Genomic DNA, 20,575 nt, shown 5'->3' with positions numbered 1-20,575 from the left:
CAGTCAACTTAATCTAGATATTTCTATTACATTATTTGCTGGGAAATTGTGTGACAAAATTGATACTACGACCACGTTTGGACACTAAATATGTAGCTGCAGAGAGCTCTGTCCAAAGGGAACAAAATCTGCTTACCACCAAATCTAAAACTCATTGATTAACACACATCTCATTTATTTATTCCTTTTAAAAAGGAGGCACATAATAACCCCTCGTAAAGACATGAGAGTGGTATAAATCATTTAATGTTATTTTGAACAAGACAGTGAATAAGCACATTTACCAAAATGAACTATTTCTTTAACTTTAGTGAAAAATATATATTTTTATATATTGAAGTTACTCTAAAAACTAAAATCACATGTTAAATATAGCATCAGCTCACACAGCAGGTTTTTATCATCAACATATAAAACTTGACTATACTCAGAGTATTCGAGTTGCACTTTTTCTGCACCACAAACTTATATTTCTTTCATATTTGCATTTTTACTGTAAGTATGAATATGTATGAGACTTCTTTGTGGGTATGAGTTTGGGCATGCTTTAATAGTACTCATGAGGATTCAAAGAATTTCCAACTACACACTAATGGCATAAAAATATCCTCCACTAATGTATATATCTATACAATGTCATTAAAGCTTCAACATCCTTAATCCGTCATGTTGTCCAGATTGTCATAACTGTACTACACCAGTGTGTTTATCTAACCTCTGCTCCAGTGACACAGTCCAGTGAAATACTGCAGAGGGCTAAAATTAAGCCTCAAATGAGAGAGAGAGAGATTAATGGCATTAATGCAAACCACATTAATGTGCTTATGTTCTTAGTTAAATGTCCCAGTTGTGCACAAAAAGCTCAGCTCGTGCCACGATGTATCACTTTACATTGCTGCTACACATTCTCACACACACACACACACACACACACACACACACACATACACACACACACACACACACAACACACACACACACACACACACACACACACACAGTGGCAGAAAATGAACGACCTATATTCTGTCTTTTGTTGACTGTGTGATTCACATGTGTATACGATATATACTGAAATACATGTAAGTGACTCTGCTTACAGGCGTGACTGACAACAAAATATACTTGACAAAAATGTGACATTCATTTAACAGGGCAACACAAGACATGTTAACGCCTGTTAACCTATTCTGAATATTTATTCACTGTAATTACACCTTGAGGTAGACGGCATGTCCACGCCTGTACTTTAAAAGTTTATGAACTTTTATTGTCAATCAAATTTATTCGTCTATTTAATATCCTACATCTACATGTTATTTAATGTCTTCTTTAATTGCAATATACCACATTTTCTGAAAAATTAATTAAAAAGAAGTTTATGGATAAAATAACAGGGCAGGAATGTCAGTTTTGGTCATCATTTCATCATCTTAAGGTATGTCTCACTGTATCGCCCATCCTATCTTATAAATATGACATCTGTCTGGTGTCACACACATTGACTTTACAGTTGGTATGAACAAAATGTATACAATTATTGCTGAAATCTAAATGTAGCCTGACTATCAGTAAAGCGAATCATGTCATGATGTGGCTCTTGTGTCCGACATAGTGAACGGTTCAGGTCAGTTTTAGGCAGCAGCTGCACATACAGTACACATAAAACCTCATTGTCCTTTATTTTTAAAATCGACCCCCCCCCTCTCTCTTCCTCCTCTCCCTCATGATAATAAGACAGCCAACAGAGCTGTTTGATCCCTCAGTTCTCATTTGGGACAGCAGCCGCGACCAAACCTCCCTCCTTTCTCTCCACCTCGTCTTTATATCTTCCATCCTCTGAGCAGAAAACAGACAGAGAGAGAGAGAAAGAAGAAGGGCACTGGCCCGAAAAGCTGCAATTTTAGCCAGAAGCCATACTGTCTAATACTTGTTTGAATTAAACATGTATAGAGCACCGCTATTCAGAGATGCTCTATGTGAGGCTGTCGCTTAGAAAAAAAGAAGATGATGGTGTAGTGTTTGCACATCTCTCTGGCAGCATCTCTGGCTTCGACTGAAAAGATGCGACCAGGCGAGAAGAAAAGAAAAATAGAGGATCATCTAAATAGATCAGTCACAACTTCTGACACTTAACTCTTAACACACACGATACTAACGAAGAGCTGTTTGGTTTGCAGTCTTGTGCCAAATCAAACTATCCACGCACACAATGACTAATCCAAAATAACCTCAATTCTGCGTTTGTTGAGGGCAGATTAAGATTACAGATTAGTATTTTAGCAGTGATTAAAATACAACGGGGAAAGATTTGTCCGTCTGTGCTGCTGGAATAAAACAACAATTTCTTTGCATGCAGTGTTTGAACCAAACTATCAGATGTCAAGTGCACATATTCTGAACTTTCCCTATTTATTTGAAACATGTTTTCATCTCTTTCTTTCAGTTTACTCCCTGCCTTTGACATTTAACTTCCACTCGTCATTTATCGGAAGTAGAAATGACCACACACACACACACACACACGCAAACACTCACACACTGCTGTACAAAGTGTGGGTACAAACCTGGCAGCGATGTGGCTGTAAAACAACCCTGAGTCACTGACACTCTGAGGGAGGCAGTAACGAAGGACTTGGAACCGATGTATGTCCATTTTGGTCAATGGGAAAACAATAACAAGCAGCAAACAACGACGGTCTAAGACACAAACTCCCTCTTGTGCTGTTCCACTACGTTAAAACTATAACTCATTAAAGGCAGTTCAATCCTTCAGCATGGCAGACAAATTACAAAGGGAAGGCGGACCAAAAACATCCATGTAAAAATTGTCCCTCAGTTGCACTGCTGCATCCACTGTGATCCATCCGACAACAAAGAAGAGACTGATGGACAGACTGGCAGAGATGAAGTCATTGACCAGCCTGTTGTCTGACCGCATAACAGATGAGCATGTGTGTGTGTGTGTGTGTGTGTTACTGAACCTCTGAGCTATTGTCATACTGTTAACCCAAGGGAGATTACCTCATATCCGTCTCAACCAGCTTCCCCCCCTACCCCCAACCCACTTGATCAAGCCTGCTGTTGCCATAGTGACCCACTGTTAACAGCCACGGCCAGTAGTAACATCCAGTGGTCCATACTGTGGTTAGCGCCTATCGACTGGGATGCCCTCTACCTCAGAGGACACATGTAGATGGTGAATACACACCAACATGTACAACATTAACTGGAGGAGATGTGCGTGTTAAATGTCTGTTAACAGTTAAGTCATCAGCTTTATCGCTGGCTGGAGGCGTTTTGTCCATATTGTAGTCCAGAGCTCCGTGTCTTAGCTTATTGTGGATTTAATGAGGTTTATGTTGATGTGTCTCTATCGCATAGTTTGTCCAGAGACCACTGACTATTTTTAGCCATGCTAGCTGCATAGCTCTTTGTTCAGTCGGTGCACCACTTTGGTTAAGACTAAAATATCTCAACAACTATTGTATGGATTAAATCACGCCAGGAAGGTTTTTAGTTCCCAGACCATACATCCCATTTACTTTGGTGATTTACTTTCCCTGTGGGGCCATCATGAATGTTGTGCCTTTGAGTGACAGTGGTTGGATGGGTTGGTATGAAAGTTGGTGCATCAAATTGATGTAATCTGATGTAATCCCCTGATTTTATTAGATCAAAAATTTTATTTGTCCAAAACTTTGATTTCTGATGATTACTTACTTAAAACTGACAGCTGAGGCTATTTTAACCAAAATAAAAACCCAGATCAAGACAAAGATACACCCACTCAGATTCACTCTCTCTCACTGTTAAACACACACAAGCACACACACACAAACACAGTGACGTTTACTGAATATAACTGTTTGACCTTTGACCTCTGGTTCACCGGCCTCCGCTCTAACAGCTGACCTCATATTGCCGCAGTGACAGCAAACAACACAGAGTCACACCGCCATGAGGAGGGACGCGACACTCTGCTGCAGGGAAATGTCACTTGTGATTGGTTTCAAGGGTCACAGTCAACAGTGATTGGTTGAACAGAAGTGCCAGTCAACAGTGATTTCGCAGTTGTGCCAAGCTGAATTTGTCTGTGCTCAGCTGGACTGTAGGACATTTCTGTGGCAGGCCGGGCAAATGTTAACAAGCTGGATCTGTGACAGACAAGGGTCTGTTGTGCCCTGAGGGGGGAGGACGCTGCCTGCTCACTAACATTTAGAAAATGATAACTAAACTGCTGCAGAGCTGTGATCACCCTGAGCATCAAACATGTGATACTGTGGATCTGATTCCACTGTTATTATTAGAGATATATACAGCCTATATACTATGTTAATAGTATAGTTGAAATTTAGGTCATGAGTGGAAATATAACAAAACAGCGTACAGATGTGGGTGCTAAAAACAGAATTGAGTACAAACAAAAAAAGAGGAAATGAAATTTAAAATATTTCAAATTGAACTCAAGGTAGTTTCTCAAGGACAGAACTGACGTTTTTCAGACAGTTCCTGAGAGATACATCCCAATCTTAACAGAAGCTGATAACATGTTGTTCTCCAAAAATATAAATGTACACCCAACTGCAACAGCAGGAGTCTTTACAGCACATAATGTCCCCAAAAGTTCACCTGAAAAGGGAAGAAAAGACAACAAGTGTATGTACTCCAGAACTGATTTCTTTAGGGACTAAACACGCTTTCTCAGATAAAGTCGTGATACTTCCCTTCAACTGTGTTATGTGTCCACTGTTAAAGAGCACTAACTGAGTTTATTTATACAGAAAAACCAAGTGGCGACCTCCATGGCTGTAAAGTGAAGCCAGTGCGGAAGTGCCAAAAACTGCAGTTCCTCAAACATCCACTTGAGGCTGGCTACAGAACAAGTCAGTCTCCATAAGTCCCCATGTTAAAATGTCCAACTTCACAGCAGAAATAAACATGTTTACAGCCTTGTACAAAAAACAGTGTTAGTCTCTATAGCTAATTTCCCTGTTCATCCTTTACAGCTTTACAGTCCGTACAGCATACAACACCTTCTAGCCCTCTATGTTTGATTTGAATAAGGAGATACTCCCAAAAGAAATCCTTGATCCTTCTTCCAGGATGGAGTAGACGGGCATACAATAGATATTGAATATGTGCAGAAAGCATAAATAAAATAAACATGTTTACAGCCTGGTACAATAAAACCATTTTGGTCTCTATAGCTAATATCTGTTCAATATTAGAAATGTTGATATGATGATTAAGCAAGTAGAGCTAAAGCTTTAATGCAACAACTGTTACTCATTTAGACACTCATTGGTTTTATATTAATACACAGTAACAATATATCGAATGAGGCTGAAGGACTCTTCATTAGAAATCATTGTCTTAATATGAGGAGTTAATTAGATGGCATCACATCCACAGCTAGCAGCAGTATCAGCATATTGACGCCCATGTCGACATCACTTATTCATCACACACATCTATAGATGCCCGTTAGCCCTCAGGCTAATTGTCATGGACACATACAGTACAATATGGATAGCAACCCCCACTTCTATGCAGACCCCTCCCCCACCTCTCCTCCTCCTCCGCCTCCCTCACTCCACCTTCCTCAACGCTCTCCGGCTGGCGTCTTGTCACTAATCCTGATCCTTAAAGGGAAACGCCGCTAAATACTCAGCATAGGATACACAGATAGAAAGAAAATAAGCCTGATCATATTTGACAGAGTCATTTCTCAGTCAGTGTTGTAGGTATTTATTATTTGTACCCGGTGTCATTAAGTGGAATATGTTCTGTTACCGATGGTGCTGAAATGTCTGGAGGATGAACTGACAGCTACATGTGAAGAAGAGACAACATGATGGTTTAAATGAAGAGCTGATAAAAGTTAGTTTCAGGAAACAGCTAGCTGCAGTTTTAAGTGAATATTTTTGATACATTTTGACCAAAATGATGCTGTAATGTATTTTTTAGTTCCTTTTTTGCTCTAATACAATCCGAATGACCACGCTCGTGTGAGCAATCCCTCATAAATAATGAACATACTGTGTGAGAGGTTTTCCCTCTGATGTGCTGTACTTTACAGTAGATTACTAGAGTGCATGCAGCCATGTGTAAACCTCGGATGTTATCTCTTCGGCTCCACATCTGTATTTGAGCTTCAACAAATCACTGTGTCCCGCTGTAATCTACCAAGGCCATATTATCCTAAGATCCCTCATCTGGCTTTTGATAGTCCCACTCATTCAGCCATTCAGAGATTAGTGCGCTCTATCCCTTTCTTCCTGTCGTTCTTTCTCACACATGCAACGAGTCAGATGGGATCCATCCTGTGAACGACGGAGCAGCTGAGCGGACACACTGACAGACAGCGAGGAACTCATTCCTTCTTCCCAGGAACCAATGAAAGATACGCTAAAGTATAACCAATCAGGCTTCTCTGCTAACAGCTGGCTCCAGAGAAAACACAGACAGAGGGGTGGAAAGAAGGAGACAGACGAGAGAAAGTCAGCAATTCCTAAAGGAGATTTTCCTCTCTCTTTTTTCCTCGATTTCTCTCCAACTCAAAACCAGTCGCATTTTTCAACATCATGTAGGGCTGGAACGGATGATACATAAAGAAACATACAGGTTTTCTTGCTGACAAACAATCTTAAAAATGCTGTTTGAAGAGGCAAACTGATTCTGCGGTCTGAAAGCTGAGCCAGGCTTTAAACAGAAACACTAAAGAGAAGAAGAAGAAGAAGAAGAAGAAGTAACAATAATCCAAAAGCCAATTTTACTTTTACTCACACAACTCCAAAAAAAGCTAGAGGAGACAGCGAAAGGGAGAATGATGAGGAGTCAACTTACCCAAAATCATCCAGGGAATACATGTCGCCGAAGGAGACAGTCCAGTCCTCAGGCAAAGGATGAAAGAAGGTATAAGAGATTATGGAGGAGAGGGGGAAGTGTCAGCCTGAGAGGACAGAGCGGCACACATGCTGAAGCAAACTCAACCTTTCCCCTTCTTCACATCCTCTGAAAACGTTTAAAAAAAAAAAAAAAGATCCACTACGCCAACAGAGCAGACAGAGAAAGACTGAGACACAGAGAAAGAGTGGGAGGGAAGAAGTGAGAGAGAGGATGAGGAGTGTTGCAACAGAGTAAGGGAATGTGTGTGTGAGAGAGAGAGAGAGAGAGAGAGAGGGAGAGAGAGAGAGAGAGAGAGAGAAGATCATGTGACCCGTGCAGACCAGTCACCTCTCTCCGCTCTCAGGATTGGAGTGCCGTCTTTCATCCTCCAAGGAATCATTTCCACTGGATGGAAATTACATGTTAGGCTCTATAGGAAACAGGAGTGCTTTTACAAGCCGCCAGAAAATCTAGAGTGAAGCTTTAAATAGATTCAACAGTAACTGTAAATACGCTATAACTCCTAATTACCAATTAACTATGAAGTGGGGAGACACACAGCAACACAACAGTTAATTCATTCAGCTCGGCTTTCATAAAAGGACACAACATTAAAGCACGAAATTAAGCACGCTGCAGGAACAGATGCAATGATTAGTCTTACTTTCTAGCAACAAAGGGTTTCATTCATCTAATGTAACATTTGTGGTTTCCTTGTGGTTTTCTCAGAATGTATCCTCACTGGTGGTCCATCTGGCTGAAGCAAACTTAGACTATTAAGCCTCTTTGCCACAGCGAGCCGAGGTGTGGGAAACAAACAAAGAGCAATCTAGTCCTCTAAAAGATTAGGAGGCTTTGTGGGTTTAGACAATAGTAAGAAACATACAGCAGACTGTAAAAATGAGTCTGGAAGGTCAGTGAAATACAAGATAATCTTTTTTTCCCCCCCAATCAGGACTTGTATGAAATAGGACACTGTGATGTGCATCCAAAATAAGTGGCTGACGAAGCTGCAGAAGCTATGCATCAGACAACGTTTCAAGGCCAAACTCAGCTTCTTACTGATACTGGCAACATCACATCACCTCAATCTTGGCTTCTTTCCTTCGGCTCCCTGTTCGTTTTATAATTAGTTTTAAGATTCGACTGATCCCCTTTAAAAGCTCGTCTGTGTCTTGTGTATTGTTCTTCCCCCTGCTGTGTATTTATCTTTCGCTTTTTATCTTTTTTAATTGACCTTATTGGCTGGCTTCCCTACCGAGTATCCTGTTCTTGCTTTGTCTATCAAAGCACACTGTAAACTCTGTTTTTAGGTGCTATATAAATAAAGTATTATTATTATTATTAAGTAAACTGCGACTCAAGACTACAGAACATACATTACAATATGAAAAATGGGGTTAAACTGTAGGATGCTCAAGAAGAGATAGAGAGAGAGAGAAGGTATGCTTCTCTTAGTGTAGCTGTAAATCTGATACCGGCCAGTTTGACCTCCATTAAGTCAGCGTATGATGTATGGGATGTGATAGGGAATGACCAGATTACAGTATGAAGTTTATGTACGATGGTTTGTGGCGTTTATATTATGTGTAATGCATGATAAACAAAGAGCAGAAAATCAAAAGAGATAGAGAGAGGAGGGTTACACTGGGATCATGTGTTGTCTGTATTTGACTTGCAGGAAAAAAAACAATGTCTTCATGTTATAAGCACATAAAGCAAAGAGTCCTTTTTTATTTTATTTTATTTTTTTACAGTTTTATCTGAATAATTTCAGTGGTCCGAAGAGGTAAAACTATCCAGAAATTCACATGTGGAAAAAAAAGAGCCGATCCTAAAGACTCTTACAACCTCACAGATTTATTTTGTGTGATATTATTCTGTATTCTCCATATTAACGGAAGCGCTCATATGATCTTTTATATTTGTGCACAACGCAATGTGCTTCACAGATCATTTACTGCTGACACCTACAGGAGGCAGACAAAACAGCTTCAACACTTCTTAGCAGAGGACTTTGAAGAAAGAGGAAGATCAGAGTCAGGGACGCCGTGGTAAATAATGTTTCTCCTCATTGACTGATGATGATCAGTTGATCTGAAACTACACTACTGTCTGAATATTGCATTATGATTTTCATATGACTGTTTGTTAATCCACTGTGCACCTGAAGATAATTTGACGTCATTTTGCTTTAAACAAAGTTCAGAGTCTTTGGCCACAATAATGTAACATCAAAATAAAATGATGAAAATGTTTAGCTTATAAAATGTTTATAATTCACCATGTTCACTGTCTTAGTTTGCACATTTGCACAAAACACAGTGCAGCTGATGCTGAGTGGTCTGTCGTTTGCTTTGAAGGACAAATAAATCTTTACGGGGGGGATGTGACTCTCTGCCAGATTTACTGCCAAGTGACACAAAACCACAAATGTCAACCTCATCGTGGCATGAGAAGTTGTTGTTGAGCTATATCAGTCTGGTCCAAAGTGGTTGACCAGCTGACATCCTAGCCAAGCATGTAGCACGGCTGAAGAAAAACAAAACAAAACGCCCACTTAAACCTGAGAAATGCTTCAAAGTCGGCTGCAACCTGATAATATGATCCACCTTTGCTTAACACTGAGTACTGAACCTCACTTTAGTCTCCTGTCCTTCAATATTGTACGGCATTAACTTGTTAACATCGATCGCAAAGTGTCAGATTTAAATTTAAGCCGTCAGTTTCAGACTATTTTATAACATTTTATAATTTATCTTCTTTTGTTAAATAAAAACATCTTTGTATCTCCAGCCCGGTGTAATTATAGTCTAGTCTAGCCTTTTAGTCTACCTGAAAGTAATACTATACATCATTCCTGTCAATGAAACCCTGGAGAACACGAGTGTTGTGAATGTACGCGGTGACGCAGGCTCATGTGGAGCTGCTCTATGATCAGCCCAGAGTGCAACAGCAGCCTGCAGTAAGATGCATAACTCAGCGTTTTACCTTCCACTGGCTGCACTCACTCACTCACTCACTCTACCTTTCTGACAATGAGTCAACATAACGAGAGGTTCAGAAATCAGCCTGCGCAAACAGCACAGGACTCCCATAATCCACTCTGCCAACACACACATGACAGCAGCCAGTCTGACAAGGAGGACAGAAAGGAAGCATCGCACGATGAAAGTACTGTTACCAGACTAAAAATAACTCGAGCACTCGCATTGACATGGTCATGCACATACATAAATGCACGTGCATCCTTCACAGTGGAAGCGGTGATGCTGAAATAAATCTTTTTTCTTTGCACTGCAGGTCTTGTTTGTGAAGATTTAAGACTTCCCTCTTGGGCTTGAGTCAAAGAACAGATCTGCCTCTGGCAAAAACAAACGCACAGGATGGGGCACAAGCAGCAGTACAGTACAGTAAAGAGGAAACGCCATGCTCATCCAACTGGACTGGGAGAAATGAATCTTACTTGTTCACTGTCTGACAGCAAACTAGTTCAGCTACAGGCTTTGAGTTGTGTGAGGTTTCAGGAAAAGAAGGAATTATTTGGATCAGGACATGTAGTAAAAAAAAAACAGTAACAACAAGATATCCAGATGTGAGAGCACATACTTTCTCTTTTTAACATTTCTGTCTTTGCCTCTCTCCGTCTCCTTTTTCCTCTCTGAGGGCAGTAACAACACAACTACACACCCAGACAGTCTCTCACACACACACGCACAGACACACACTTGCAGACAAACACCGGTAGCTACAGTAAAAAGCTGAGAGAGTGCACAGTATCTGAGCTGAGCTGTCAGAGTAAATCTGAAGCCATAAAACAGAATGGTGCAGGCTGCAGCTACGGAGACGTGGAGGAGTCAAACTAAAGGCAAATATAAAAAGGAGTGTTTCATAAATAGATGAGAATACAGAGACTCTGCTGCTGCTGCTGCTGCTGCTGCTGCTGCTGGGGGGGATTTGGAAGTCATTTGGCAACCATGAGCAGGGGAAGAGGCTCAACATACCATCCAGAGCCATCCGGATAGAGACAGAGAGGATTTTCTGGAACACATGAGACACATTTTCTATAGGCTGAGTGTGTACATGTGGGGTAGGCTTATGTAGGTGTGTGTGTGAGGAAGGGGTGGTGGGGTAGACAACAGGGGGGCTGGGCTGGGCTGGGGTGTGGGGGGGTTTGATAACCTGCCTGGCAACCACCAGAATAAACACCCTCCTCCTCCTCCTCCTCCTCCTCCTGCCTGTGCAGTCACACACATTAACGTTATTTATTTATTTATTTATTTTTGCTCCAGGTGCAAAAAGAGTGAAGAAATACATGATGCTGTCGTTTCCATGACAACATCACCCTGTTTTAAAATCCTCCATTGAACAATTGAACACACACACACACACACACATACACACACGCACAGGGCGGGTCCGGCAGCAGTGACAATAGAGGACTAATAGAGTCTAAAACTGATGTGTTGTGTGTTAAAGAGAATGGTAAAGGACGCCTGTGTGGAGCTGAGGCCCGGTGGGTGGGCCCCCCTTTGGATTGGATTTGACTGGATGCTCTAATACTGTACGAGGATGAAAATGAGCCACAAGATGTCTGAGAGAGATTATTAGCTGTTTTATATTCTCATGATAACATAAATGCAGATGTAGGCAGGAGGCTGAGGGTTGGAGTGTCGGTGCGCATCTGTCACGCCGCGTCAAACAGAGCGCATGGTGCTTGGCCGCCTCTTACCTCATTTTTCTCGCCTTTTATCCAACCGGAGATGATGGCACTGATGAGGCGGATGAATTAGCACCACCAGTCCGCTTATTGTTCTGTATGCACAGTCTCGGGAGAGGCTTGAATCAGCTTCCCCCCCCTTGTGCGCGTCTGTAGAGATATATCACAGCCTTGAAGATGATGATGGTGATGGTGATGATGGGTCGTGTGGCACAAAACGCTAAACACGAGCGTTGTCTCCCATCCGCTTTGTGCTCCGTTGTCTCTGCTCTGCTCCACACGCGCCGCCGCGTCTCCTTAAGTCCATGTTCAGCCGCTCAGGCTCGCGCTCGGTAGAAGACGGTGAACGGTGGTCGTCAGCCGCCGCCTCCCTCATGCCATATTTTCTTCCCATTCGGAAGTGTTTTGGTGAGGTGGAGAGGATTTGAGGGGAAAATGCTAATAGTGCGTGCGAGGGAAGAGGGGAGGAGGAGGAGGAGGGAGGAGGAGGGGAAGGCAGCAGACCTGCTCAATGCTGCCCATCTGTGGCCAAGACGCGGCCATGCAGCCCACTGACCCCCACCCAGAGACCACCAGCATGCTTTTAGGGATGTTATGGTGGTCTGTAGAAGCTTTAAAGGTCCAGTGTGAATTTCTTTGCAGGAATGGAATACAATATTCATTAGTACTTGTCCGTCAGCTGGGATAGGCTCCAACCAGGAGAAGCAGTTACAGACAGGGCCGCTGCTAGACAATCTGGTGCCCTAAGCGTAATCGCTTTGTGGTGCCCTCACAACAACAAAATAAACAGATGAAACATTACTCAGTCATAATGGATGGATGTTTTCATTAGTGAGAAACTACAGTGGCTGCAAAATGTGTAAAAAAAAGTTTGTCCCGCTCATTTTAAGGTCATCCATCCATTTTCTGTAACCGCTTGCTTGTCCTTATCAGGGTTATCAGGGGGGCTGGAGTGGAGCCTATCCCAGTTAGATAGCCCAGCTGCACGAGAGGCGGGGTACACCCTGTACAAGTCACCAGTTCATCACAGGGTTGACACATAGAGATGACCAACCTGAAGGAGCCAAATGTGTATATGGCTTGTGTTGTTTATTTGTTTAGATCACTGTCATTTCCAGTAATTGGCACAGGTTTGTGTGATTTCACCTTATTTTACCTGCTCACTTGGTGGCTGGATTCAGACAAAGAGGGTGAGTTAGGCTTGAATATTTTGTGTATATATAAATATATGTATATGTATTTGTATGGTTTCGTCTGATCTAGTTTTGTCACATTAAGGTTTTTTTTATTCCTGTGTTTGATAAACACCATAAAATATGTCTGACGTGACTGTGGACCTTTTAAGTTTTGATTTGAACAAGTCACATTAAGAGCCTGCTTAGCCTCTTAGCTGCCTCTTGTAATTGATAGTGGTCACTACACAACCACTGAGGCAATTTAGAGACACCAGTTAAACTATTAAGTGCATGTCTTTGGACTGTAAACTGGAGTACCCGGAGAGAACCCATTGAGAGCAAACTGGAGAAGAAAGGCTGTTCTGCTGTTTGAACCAGGAACCTTCTTGCTGTGAGGCGACCTCCGTGCTACCCTCCCACAAAAAAATAATCTTATTTTCAAATAATTCCCCTAAATCACGCTGGATCTTTAAGTTTGGTCATTATAAAGAAATATAAACATTGCTTTGGGAATTATTGGGTCTCTGTAAATAACATCATAAAGAGTACAGTCTAGACCTGTTGGGATTGAATTGCGAGTATAAAGTATAAAGGTGTGTTACATTTCCACACGTAACAGACAAAAAAAATTAAAATAAAGAAACATACCACACAAAAATGTGTATAATATAAGACACAGCCTCATGGGAATTTCATGTTGCATTTACTTTCAGACATATGTTAAATGTTTAATGGTATTCTGCAGCTTCAGGTGTTTAGTGTCAAGACAAATCATGTTACATTCACCCTGTAGGGTGGTGACTGTTAGAAGATTTCACCGATTTTTATTTCCTGATAACTCCGGCAATCAAAACAACACCAATACGCCTCATATCGGTGGCAGTTGTGGTCATACTAAAATCTGCTGAACCTCAATCAAAGAAATCTCATTTATTCATGCACGTGTGTAATATTGGTTTGTTGTTAACCATAAGATGAGGGAGTGTGATGTGCTACGTACAGTACAGCAGGTGTACGGAGAGTCTGGAAGGTTAAAACATTGGACATCATTGGTTCATGGAAAGCTACAGTAAGTGCTAAATGGTTGATTTGCTTGTTCAGTTGTGCAGTAGGACACACCTGCAGTCTGTTCATCAGGCTGAAGCAGTGAATTATAGTAAAAAAAAAAAACACCTCAAAAGGTTCATTTCAGTTAAATATCTTGCCAGTGACTGATGGTGCACATCAGACGTAAACAGTTACAGTGTAATGGTCTCACCCTTCCCCCTTCCTAAACTGATCTGGGTGCAGATTTGAAAAGGCTTCACATCACTGAAAAACCCCAATACAAGCTTGAGTTTCATTTTCCTCGCACGTCAAGGGAAAAGAAAAGACACAACAACTCTTTTCAAAGCTCTGAAACAGTTTCAAATACTGCATATTCAAACACGTTTTTGCTCGTGTGTTTCAAGCCTCTTGGTGTATTTGAGCAGGGATTTATTTTAGGTATATTTTAAATTGGCAGTGAAGGATTTGACTCATGATCAATAAATAATAGGAAAGGCGAATTTGTTTTAAAGAACTGGAAGCACAGAAAAACAGATAGTGTTGTGGAAAATGGTTAAAATCTTAACAATGAATCCAGGTATTTTTCATCTACAGTATTCTTCTCTCTGAATTCAATTACTATGTCCACCAAATTCATCATTTGCTTTGCTGTATAGGTGGCTCTCATACACAATTAGTCAATGCAAATAATTCAATCATGGCTTAACAATTTAAAATTAGCTTCACTGCATGTTTAGGTGTGTTTAGGGCTCGTTCTGATATGTCAGTGTTAATCAAAGGGAAGAGTCCTGCTTCACTAGTGCTTTCCTGAGTTGTTAAATACAAAATAAAAGAAAGTTTAACAATTAGAAAATCACTATGTTCTTTCTTTCCGTACACAGTTTTTGTTCCAATACTCTCCAGCGCGATGATCTTCACCCGGGAACCTCCCCAGTCCGTTATCTGTGCCCAGAGTGTGCGCGATAAAAGAACAGCAAAAGCCAAACTGTACAAATGCAGTCAGAAAGTCAGAGCCTTTGGTTCTGTTTCGTTGGATTTGATCCGTTTGATTTGTTTTGTCTCATGTCATTGGTGAGTAGGCTAAAGTACATGAGAGGAAGAGAGCGAGAGAGAGAGAGAGAGAGAGAGAGAGAGAGTGATTTGTTTTTTTTTACATGTAGCGTGAAGAAAGAAAAGGAGAAATATTCAAGATTTTTGTATTTCAAGCAACCGCACGTTACACCTCCAACAGTTCATCTCATTCGGGGATCTGAGAGCAGATCAGGAATAGAAATTTCAGGTTCCTCTTCTGTCAATTCACTTCAGTTCAGGCAGGTCCACTTTTGTTTTTAGCATCTGAGTTAATTTAAGTTTGGTTCGGTTCAGTTTAGTGCAGTTCGGTTCAGTTCAGTTGGGTTTCAGGCCCCCTGGCAGCAGTAAGAAACTGACAGTATCTGTTTCTGTCTTGCTCCCTCAGACTATCCTCCACTGCATCACGCTCATGTCCTTCCCACCAGTCGACACCAGGTAGCTGTCGTCGTACAGGAAGGTCACGTTGGTGACGTGACTGCTGTGGCCGCCGTAAACATGGCTGGGAGCCTGGAAAGAAAATAATTTCCTTAGCTTAAACTCCTTCGTAACATCACTGAGATGTATATTTTGCACAAAAGCATACAGTATCATACCCTGAACTGTGAACAGGGGTATGAGAATAGATGGACCTTCCCGAAGTCGTCTCCAGTGACCAGGAGGCTCTTATCATTAGTCCTGCAGGAAGCGTTGATGTCAGTGCCATCTGAGCCGTCGGGCCACAAGCCTGAGGAGCAGAAGTTCAGTGGTTAACGTCTATTAAACGGACATTAAAAGTCAAAAACACACATGAGGCTTTTATTTACCAAACACATGGAAGCCCAGAGTGCAGGTGTAGGTGGCCCACTCGATATCTCTGGTGGTCTCCACACTGACCACCTGTTTACACACTGACGGGATCCCTGAAGAAATACACACAAACACAAAAATACACATATATTAGTATTGTATGTACTGGTACTTGGACAAAATCAACACTAGGGTAGTGTTTATATGTTGAGAGTTTTCAGCAATTCTTGTTGTAACGCTACACAATCATAAACCAACCAAAACAACAAATAAGAGGATGAGAGTGATCATACTTACAATACAGTATCTCATAGTCCCCTGAATTTGATACCAGGTACTGGGAGTCCACTGACCAGTCCAGGTGGGTGATGAAACTAGAGTGACCCTGAGATATGATACAAAAGTTTGATTATTTATCTTTGCAGACACTTTGCATTATTCCTTACATTGAAGCAATGTGGTTCTTCAAGCACCAGAAATAATCCTAAAAATTTGGATTTGAATACCATTAAACATTTATCATTTTGCAGCTTCTTTATCAACACACAGCGAGGACAGAGTGTACAGAGTCCAGAGGCCCAAATATAGAGCTGAGGAAGGAACTAAATATAAAGCTGATGCGAGGAGGAACTAAAAATATAGGAGACACAGATGAGGGGGGGATTATAAATACAGGTGCTCACCGAGCACTTCCCCACTCGGCTGTACTTCCTCCCGTTTTCCGCCACAGCGTAGATATAGATGTAGTTGTCGTGGGAACCGATGGCCAGGAAGTTGCCATCTAAATAAAATGAAAGAAGACAGACAGGAAGATTATTGGTGATCAAACAAAACACTTGACTTGTAGCTTTCCTGGTGTCAAAAACACGGCCAACAAATACAAGTTTTGCCTTTTTTTCTGTATCATCTGTAATATTTTTGCTTACATTCTGAGCTGCAAGTTTCCACACAGCTAAAGGACAAACAGACAGTGAAAACAACGCTTTGCACGCACAGGGGAAACACACTGTTTCAGCAATTATCACCACCATACCTGGCCCATAGCTCATCACAGACAGCTGTTCATTCCCATCTGTGTGTACTGTGACAAGATCCTTGGAGTCGGTGTCCAGCACCAGCCACCTGCAGGATCAACGACAGGCTGCTCAACAATCTGGTTCTTCATCAGTTTAATATAAAATTCAAATCTGCTCACGAGGATTGTTCCAGTAGCTGCTTTCTTAGATCTTTTTTTAGCTGAAGCAGTGAGGTAAACATTATATTTCTTTAGTGCTGCTGTCTTTTGGTAATGGGCTCCCCTACCTGCCAGTCTGGGTTCCTATGGAAACCACAGCTCCAGACGGGTGGAAGCCTGCTGATTGGGCAGCATCCTGTCAGAAACAAGAACAGACAAGAAGAGTATATTCATTCATTGTTATTGTTTCTTCACTTTGATGTTCAACCTTCATTGTGCAGAGTTTGACACTAAACATCTGTTTCCACCTTAAATCTGAGGTTTACATAAAGGGTACACGCAGGGTTTTGTGACGTCACAACTAGTTTGGAGGCCAATCAATAGTTCAATTTGCAATGTACACAAGTACAGACATCTTGTGTCAGGTACTGAAATTAAAAATATTTCCATATTCATAAATTCTTTCAATGACGGAGAAGAAATAGATGTAATTTTTAATGCGGTAACTGAGTTTTTTATGAGAAAACCATAAAAGAAAGCAGCATATGTCATGAAACATGTCTTAAGAGGATCTTTAATGTCAATAATAAAACAGAAATCTGTCCATTTCATGCAAAGCTGAAACAATGCATGTAAATTTGTACATTTTAGTTGATAAATGTGACATTTCTGCTGTTTTTCAAGGACATCTGATCTGATAAAATAATGTCCTGAATCATCATCATCTGTTGTGTGCTATGTAATTCTGACCCCAGGGGGCAGTGTTGACTTAACATACATCCATAGTCTTGGTCCAGATAAGCTGATGGGAACTGGAGTCCCACAGGCAGACCTGTCTGTCATAGCCACAGGTGAGGAACTGAGGCTTCCAGGGGTGGACAGCCAGACCCCACAACTCATCAGTGTGACCCTGAGAGAGGAGAGGAGAGGAGAGGAGAGGAGAGGAGAGGAGAGGAGAGGAGAGGTGTTACAACATTATCATACAAGCTTTATTTTGTTCAGTATACTTGGACATCATCTTATTAAAGCTGCAACAATTAATGATTATTCGATTAGTGGATTAACAGAAAATTAATCGGCAACAATATTGATAATCAGTTCATTACAATACACAATTATTCTCTGGTTCCAGCTACTCTTCTTGAGGATTTGTTAGTTTTTTTCTGTTATTTCTTTGTGAGCTTAATATTTTTGGTCTTTTAACTGTTGGTCAGGTTAAACAAGTCGTCACCTTGGACTCTGGGAAATGTCTTTTGACATTTTATAGGGCAATTAATCAAGAAAATAACATGATAATAAAAATAGTTGTAAGTTGCAGCCCTACGTCAAAGTGCAAATGTATCTATTTATGCATCTACCTGTGTAATAGGCGTGAATTCTCCATCCAAACTGCCTTGTAAAACAAAGTGCTTGGTGGTCCCGATAAGCACGGTCTCCCCTCTGCCCTCTGCTATGGTCCGGATGGGACCAAACAACTCAGGCACCTGTTGAGAAAATATAAAATTCATGTCCACCATCTGTTCACGTGGAATCCAGCATTAGGCAGAATAAACATCAGCTAATCTTTTTACTGTATAATGTGGTCGCTTTAGAGCAAATAAGATATGAGCAATGCATAACTCTCAGCACTATAAATATCTATGAATCTCAATGAGAGCACAAACTCATCTCATCCTCTGTAATATTTATGATACGTTGCAGTATTCGGAATGCATAGCCGCAGCCGCCTCGGGCAGGAAAGCTATTTCTGGCTAATATAAGTAACCTACTTAAAAAGAAGGCGCTCGATGTGCAGCTTAACATTTTATTAAAACATATTAAGAGCTGATCCGGTCATGAGGATGCTGTGGAGCTCTACATTTTAAATGCATGCATTTCTGGAAGTGTGATTTATTCACTTCATCCATGAAATTATGTCTGATAATATATATATATATATTTTTTTTTTTTTTTCAAGACAGAAGACTCTGAACTTTTTCTCACCTCCACTGCTTGTATCTGCTGGTAGCTGCTGTCCCAGGAGACAAGCCTGCGGTCTTTTCCTCCAGACACCAGCGTGCCGTTCCTCAGCATTGACAGAGCAAAGATGCTGCCCTCGTGAGCTCCTTGGATGACGTTGCTGATACGATTAGTGCCTGCATGACGGAGATGGGATGAGATGGATGAGACGGTTCAGTTGGATGGACATAAAGGTCGACTGCTTGACGAGGGCAGATTAATGGACAGACGGACAGACGGGGTAATCAATAGATGAATCAGTGACAGATAGAGTGAATAAATTAACATGCCTTTTCCCCACACCAGGATGTTCCCGCTCGAGTCTCCTGTGATGGCGTCGCCATTTTCTGCAAATGTCACACACAACACAAACTTGGGCTTCTCCTGTTTCTGCAAGAACACACAAGAACACATATTTGTTTCATAAACTGTCTCTATATCAAACATCATTGCTTTATGGTTTTGATCTAACACTTTGTAAACAGTCTGGTGTCCTACCTCAAACAATCCTTGCTTCTTGACCAGCACGCCTTTCTCCAGGTTCCAGAAATAGAGATGGGACTTGCCGCAGGTCACGATGATGTTGCAGTCTGTCGGGTGAAAGTCTGCAGCAAACACCGACTCGTTGGAGCACTGAACCGAAACACGTAAACAAGAATTAGTGAGGCGCTGACACTTTATATATACTGGCGTGTAATGTTATGGCTTATTTAGTCTATTTAACACACCTTGACCTCAGCCAGTCTGTCCTCTCTCTGCCAGTCCCAGACGGAGAGGACGTGGTCATTGGAGTCATCTACAACACACAATGTGTTTCCTCCATTCTCACAAACAGAAAAAGACACAAATCCATATTTATGTGCTCACAAAATGGTATCCAAGAGCCAGAGAACAGTCAAAAACATGTCAGAAATGGTCTTGTTAGGGGTTTCCTTACCGACTTGGAGAAAGCCAAGCAGACCAAGGCTCGGTCAAAGAAGCCTGTGCCAAGAACGTGGAGTGTGTTGAGGCTGACAGAGTCCCACACACGGACATGAGGAGCCAGCTGCTGCCAGGAAAATAAACATACAAACATGGGCACGACACCAGGAGAGGTACAGTACATCATCAGTATGATGCAATGTGAGGCTGAATCCACTGAACTGACGTGACTGAGAGTGAATGTGTGTCATCTTCTCAGTTGGGTAAACATAATTTCTTACAGTGATAAAATGACAGTCTCTCTCACTTACTTTCCCATCTGAAGAGGTGCCCGCCACCTGCCCGGTTGCTATGGTGATTTTATCGGGGTGGACGGCCAAGCTGGTGAAAAGGAAGATGTGAAAACAGACATGAAACCGGTTAAAAGCCTTTCAACATCAAAAGGAGTCCCTGAATAAAGATGAGCGACGTGCTCACAGGACTTGAAAGGGAACATTTGGCGAGCGAGGTTTTTAAAGCTGTGAATACGATATTCACTGTAGCTACCACACGCTGTCGGTGCTGATGTGAGGGAAATAAAACAGTTTAAGATAAACTCTAGCATGTGTAAAGCTCGAACATTTTGTCTTCAAAGGTTTGCAATTCATCATCTGATCAAATTGTTCATAATTAAATTAAACTTTTATTAACCCCAAAGTGTAATAACATAATAATAGATGTGGCTTTTTAAGGTTACCTTGAACTACACACTTTTTCACAGACATACTTCCATGCATGTGCATATATTTGCCG

At 41.4% G+C, this 20,575-nt stretch overlaps 2 protein-coding genes across 12 annotated transcripts in view; both read right to left on the bottom strand.

Moving 5' to 3' along the window:
* Nucleotides 1-12,113, bottom strand: part of evla (Enah/Vasp-like a) — a 34,109-nt gene extending 21,996 nt beyond the window's left edge. The window contains exon 1 of one of the 4 annotated variants that reach the window (XM_019277130.2): nucleotides 11,624-12,113. In XM_019277130.2, the coding sequence (XP_019132675.2) occupies nucleotides 11,624-11,628 (5 nt within the window). In that variant the 5' untranslated portion in view covers nucleotides 11,629-12,113. Of the gene's footprint in view, nucleotides 1-2,567; nucleotides 2,723-6,849; nucleotides 7,084-11,623 lie in introns of those variants that run through there. The other 3 variants (XM_019277129.2, XM_019277128.2, XM_019277132.2) reach the window with 3 other exon arrangements.
* A 1,357-nt stretch (nucleotides 12,114-13,470) lies between these two features.
* Nucleotides 13,471-20,575, bottom strand: part of eml1 (EMAP like 1) — a 51,344-nt gene continuing 44,239 nt past the window's right edge. For 7 of the 8 annotated variants that reach the window (XM_019277116.2, XM_019277112.2, XM_019277114.2 and 4 more), the window contains 15 exons: nucleotides 20,095-20,164; nucleotides 19,800-19,910; nucleotides 19,591-19,686; nucleotides 19,361-19,495; nucleotides 19,153-19,252; nucleotides 18,848-18,999; nucleotides 18,223-18,348; nucleotides 17,643-17,774; nucleotides 16,993-17,060; nucleotides 16,724-16,812; nucleotides 16,374-16,471; nucleotides 15,988-16,075; nucleotides 15,708-15,803; nucleotides 15,498-15,628; nucleotides 13,471-15,411 (listed from right to left, as the gene is read on the bottom strand). In XM_019277116.2, coding sequence (XP_019132661.2) covers nucleotides 15,286-15,411; nucleotides 15,498-15,628; nucleotides 15,708-15,803; nucleotides 15,988-16,075; nucleotides 16,374-16,471; nucleotides 16,724-16,812; nucleotides 16,993-17,060; nucleotides 17,643-17,774; nucleotides 18,223-18,348; nucleotides 18,848-18,999; nucleotides 19,153-19,252; nucleotides 19,361-19,495; nucleotides 19,591-19,686; nucleotides 19,800-19,910; nucleotides 20,095-20,164 — 1,618 coding nt within the window. In that variant the 3' untranslated portion in view covers nucleotides 13,471-15,285. The remainder of the gene's footprint in view (nucleotides 15,412-15,497; nucleotides 15,629-15,707; nucleotides 15,804-15,987; nucleotides 16,076-16,373; nucleotides 16,472-16,723; nucleotides 16,813-16,992; nucleotides 17,061-17,642; nucleotides 17,775-18,222; nucleotides 18,349-18,847; nucleotides 19,000-19,152; nucleotides 19,253-19,360; nucleotides 19,496-19,590; nucleotides 19,687-19,799; nucleotides 19,911-20,094; nucleotides 20,165-20,575) is intronic. The other variant, XM_019277113.2, reaches the window with a different exon arrangement.

The sequence above is a fragment of the Larimichthys crocea genome, chromosome XXIV (assembly GCF_000972845.2).
Source record: "Larimichthys crocea isolate SSNF chromosome XXIV, L_crocea_2.0, whole genome shotgun sequence".
NCBI classification, from domain to species: domain Eukaryota; kingdom Metazoa; phylum Chordata; class Actinopteri; family Sciaenidae; genus Larimichthys; species Larimichthys crocea.
The sequence above is the reverse complement of the archived record's forward strand: the minus strand, read 5'-3'. Positions and strand labels throughout refer to the sequence as shown.